This window comes from Malurus melanocephalus, unplaced genomic scaffold, assembly GCF_030028575.1.
Source record: "Malurus melanocephalus ecotype Western Australia unplaced genomic scaffold, MMel_1.1 scaffold_2553, whole genome shotgun sequence".
Taxonomy (NCBI): domain Eukaryota; kingdom Metazoa; phylum Chordata; class Aves; order Passeriformes; family Maluridae; genus Malurus; species Malurus melanocephalus.
In genome coordinates, this window is record NW_026625785.1 from 1 (window position 1) to 1,170 (window position 1,170).

At 54.5% G+C, this 1,170-nt stretch overlaps 1 protein-coding gene across 1 annotated transcript in view; it reads left to right on the forward strand.

Moving 5' to 3' along the window:
- Positions 1-46: 46 nt before the first annotated feature.
- The window catches only part of LOC130587843 (plasma membrane calcium-transporting ATPase 2-like), a gene marked incomplete at both ends in the record, with an annotated part of 8,903 nt that continues 7,779 nt past the window's right edge, over positions 47-1,170 (forward strand). Inside the window, one exon of the mRNA XM_057388808.1 lies at positions 47-269. Within this exon, the coding sequence (XP_057244791.1) occupies positions 47-269 (223 nt within the window). The remainder of the gene's footprint in view (positions 270-1,170) is intronic.

Consider the following 1,170-nt stretch of genomic DNA (forward strand, 5'->3'; position numbering starts at 1 on the left):
GTTTCCCGCAGTGTGCGGTCAGTCCACGGGCGGCGTGGAGGACGAGGGCGAGTCCCAGGCCGGCTGGATCGAGGGCGCCGCCATCCTGTTCTCGGTGATCATCGTGGTGCTGGTGACCGCCTTCAACGACTGGAGCAAGGAGAAGCAATTCCGCGGGCTCCAGAGCCGCATCGAGCAGGAGCAGAAATTCACCGTCATCCGCAAGGGCCAGGTCATCCAGATCCCCGTGGCCGAGATCGTGGTGGGCGACATCGCCCAGATCAAATAYGGTGAGTGGGGCCGTGTCACGATCCGCTTAACTCAAGCGGGGGTCGTGAGAGGTTCGTTATCGGAATCTCAGTGTGCAAAAGAAAACGAGGGGCAAATATATCTGCTTTAAATAATCAGGAACAATTTATGTGGATATTTTGCGATAGAAGAGGGTGAGAGAGAGAGAAAGAGAGAGAAGGAGAGAGTGGGTTGTAGCTACCAACAATTCCGACGGATCTTCCGAAATTCCACAGGGGTCGTCAGCGTCCATTGGGAGAGATCTCCATAGGGGTCTTCTCGGGGAGACTTTTTATAAACTTTTTCAAAGTGAGTGGCTGCAAGCCAGGGCGGGGGTTACGAAGCATGAGCCGGAGATCTGGCTTCACCTTGATCCGGCTCGGACCCTCCCACCCCAAAGCAGGTGGTAGCAAGTCAGGGGGTTGCGAGGCATGGAAACCTGATGGAAACTTGTGGAGCATGGAGAGGATCGGTCAGGCGATGGAGAGGGAATGTTCTTTAAACAGAGCAGTCATCCATGGGGGGACTCGCTGTACCTGCCAGCCTAGAAGCTGGAAATCTGGCAGTCACCCCACCTTGATCCGGCTCGGACCCCTTCAAGAAAAGAGTCCCCCCTTTTCTTCCCCTCGGGTTCTCCTTTTTGGGATGTTCACTCGATGATCTTGAGATAGTCAAGGATCTTTAGTGYGGTCTCTTACAGGCCGGCCTGGAGGGTTCCCCTTTTTTCCCTGGGATCCTCCTCCCTTTTTTTTCCAGGCCTTTTTTTCCCAGAGGAGAAGCGTGAATTCCTGGAATTTCTCCCGTGTGGGAGATGGAGCTCGGCTCGGCTTCTCTTGAGCTCCCCCCACGGGGGTTTCAGAATTGTTTTCCTGATTTTGTGCCTGTTGGGGGAGAATTCTTTGT